The following is a 2,515-nucleotide window of genomic DNA, read 5'->3' on the forward strand; positions in this document are numbered from 1 at the left end:
TGAACACTCACAAAGCTTAGATGCTGTCAGCTTGGGTGGTGGTGATGGTGGTGGGTGTAGGTTCCCACGTGGTGGCGCGAGATTCAAAAATGGCTGGCGCGGAAGCTTCCTTCCTCCTCACTGATGAATTAGCGTTCTCACAGGAAAATATTGACCCTTACTTCTGAAACGTTGGCCTGGAGTAGTGGTTGATTGCAGGACCCCGGTCTGGCACAATATTTGATGCGAGGGTGGCAGGATGGCGGCTGATGGCGGTGGCGGCGGTGGCGGCTGTACTGTGAAACACACGGCGATGCTGGGTACTTGAATTTTAGTTTCCAGAAAACAATTTCTGGGTCCCACTGCTGCTACCAGTATTCGTTTGCCTTGTTCGGGTAGAATGTAGACACAGTAGTCGCTTCTGTATATATTTATTGACCGAGATAGCAAGGTATATATCTGCCTAGCCGAGGTCCTTCTACTCTGAGTCTGTGAGGATAACTGAGGCTGCTGGGAGCATGGCTTGATGCTCCTCTGTCTGGCATGACGTCAGAGGCCTACTTGCCTGTGATTGGTTACATTTCAACTGACATAGAATTTGAGTATAACAAATCTACAAGAGTAGATAGACACAAGTAGAGTGTCTATCTACTCTAGAAGGATGGTTAAGAGGTGCGAGAAGGGCTATGTCTTGTATTATTCCCGGAATATTGAGGAAAGCACCACCACAACGACGGCTGTTTCTGCGGGTTTGATGTTATGAAGTTCAGGTCCAGCCAACCACTTGGGGTGGGAGGTAGAGCGAAGGTCTCGCTTCATGCAGGTCGGCGTTCAATCCCTGACCGTCCAAGTGGTTGGACACCATTCCTTCCCCCGTCCCATCCCACATCCTTATCCTGATCCCTTCCTAGTGCTATATAGTCGTGATGGCTTGGCGCTTTCTCTTGATATCTCTCTTCCCTTCAGGCATGCAAGCTCTTAAGTATCCAGACATCCCGTTTTCTATAACACCTGCTCAACGTGGCGATAACTTGCCATTACCACAATAGCAAATGTTAGTAACTATTACTTGTAACTATTATTACCATAAAACGTACTTTAAGTACCCACAAACTTACAATGCAATTTGCAACTTAAAAGTATTTTATACTTCAGAAGGTTGCATTTGTGACTAAATAGTCGGCAATCCGTAGCAGCCAAGGAATATATGAAGGATTCTTACCACGGACGTGTGCTACGTGGAATTTTTTGTTCCAAGTAGCAAATTTTAAACAACAACAACGAACGCGTTCACGTCCAATGGGTGCCCAGCTCCCAACCAACCAGCCACTCATCGAGCCAGCCGTCGCCACCTCCAGCCCGCCCCGACCAATCACTGTACAGCACAGTACAAGTGTTGACAATGGCGGCCAGTATGATAGCTGGCAATAACCCCCAAGAATATGGTAGAATTCTAAATATTCTCTACAAAGCAAATGGTGTGCCAGCTTTCACCGTTCCTGATGAAGTTTACACCAACACCACTTACCCTCCAGTTCTCAAGATCCGGATCCGGTCTGGGACATGACTGTGAGCGCCGCCGTGCTGACGGACCTACTGTCAACAGCAGCAACGCCTGCTGCTGCTGCTCCTCCTGCAACACCATCACAAGCCACCCAGACGCCGACGCCTCCTTCATCGACAACTGCCACAGTTCCACCTCTCATGTGTGGACCCTCTGAACGATATGCATCAGCTGCAGGACCCGTGGAGACTCAACAAGCAAGAACTCATCCCTCAAGATCCACCGCCTCTACTTCTGAGTCATCCGACTCATCGGATGAGGACGTCTCGGTGGGAACCCCTCCGCCACGGAAGCACCCCTACACAACCGAAGATATCCTCTCGGGACACGACCTCCAACAACAGCCTCACCATGTCAACGCGCAGCAAGACCAACAGACCGGCCAAGAAGCCCGGGAAGAAGAACACCGACGATTCGCGCCCGAGAAAATCAAGTAAACAGAAGAACACCGACGACATGTTGTAAAGAACACAGCGACGAGACGCCCTGCCTCCTGCAGAACACATCAGCCAGCAACCATGGGAACTCCACCTTACCACCACACCACATCACCAGCTGCAAGTCTCACCCACTGTGGTTGGGCCACCGACTTCCCCCCCCCCCCCTCTTCGACTTGTCTCCAGTTCCTAGCTCAAGATTTCTACATCTTCGCCCCTGTCTTCAACCCCCGCTTGCCTGCTCTAGGGTCCTTGGGACGATAGGCACGAACGAGTTCACATCCTCATAATCTAAGCGAACTGGATGATCTTATCAAGGGACTTGGATCTCATTAAGTCAGGAGCTGAACTTTCAACATCAAGGCACACAGAGCTGAGTTTTCTCTGGGAAGTTCGCAACACCACTGTGTACCCAGAAACACAATGCTGCAGTGCAACTTACTGTGATGTTAGTGGCGGTCTGTGTTACTGTGATGTTAGTGGCGGTCTGTGTTACTGTGATGTTAGTGGCGGTCTGTGTTACTGTGATGTTAGT

The 2,515-nt window shown here is 50.0% G+C and overlaps 1 protein-coding gene across 1 annotated transcript; it reads left to right on the plus strand.

Moving 5' to 3' along the window:
• The first annotated feature begins 1,542 nt into the window (after nt 1–1,542).
• Nucleotides 1,543–1,980, plus strand: LOC138368941 (uncharacterized). The gene has a single exon (XM_069331668.1). The coding sequence runs from the start codon at nt 1,543–1,545 to the stop codon at nt 1,978–1,980; it is 438 nt and encodes a 145-aa protein (XP_069187769.1).
• The last annotated feature ends 535 nt before the right edge of the window (nt 1,981–2,515 follow it).

This window comes from Procambarus clarkii, chromosome 3, assembly GCF_040958095.1.
Source record: "Procambarus clarkii isolate CNS0578487 chromosome 3, FALCON_Pclarkii_2.0, whole genome shotgun sequence".
In the NCBI taxonomy this organism is placed as follows: Eukaryota; Metazoa; Arthropoda; class Malacostraca; order Decapoda; family Cambaridae; genus Procambarus; species Procambarus clarkii.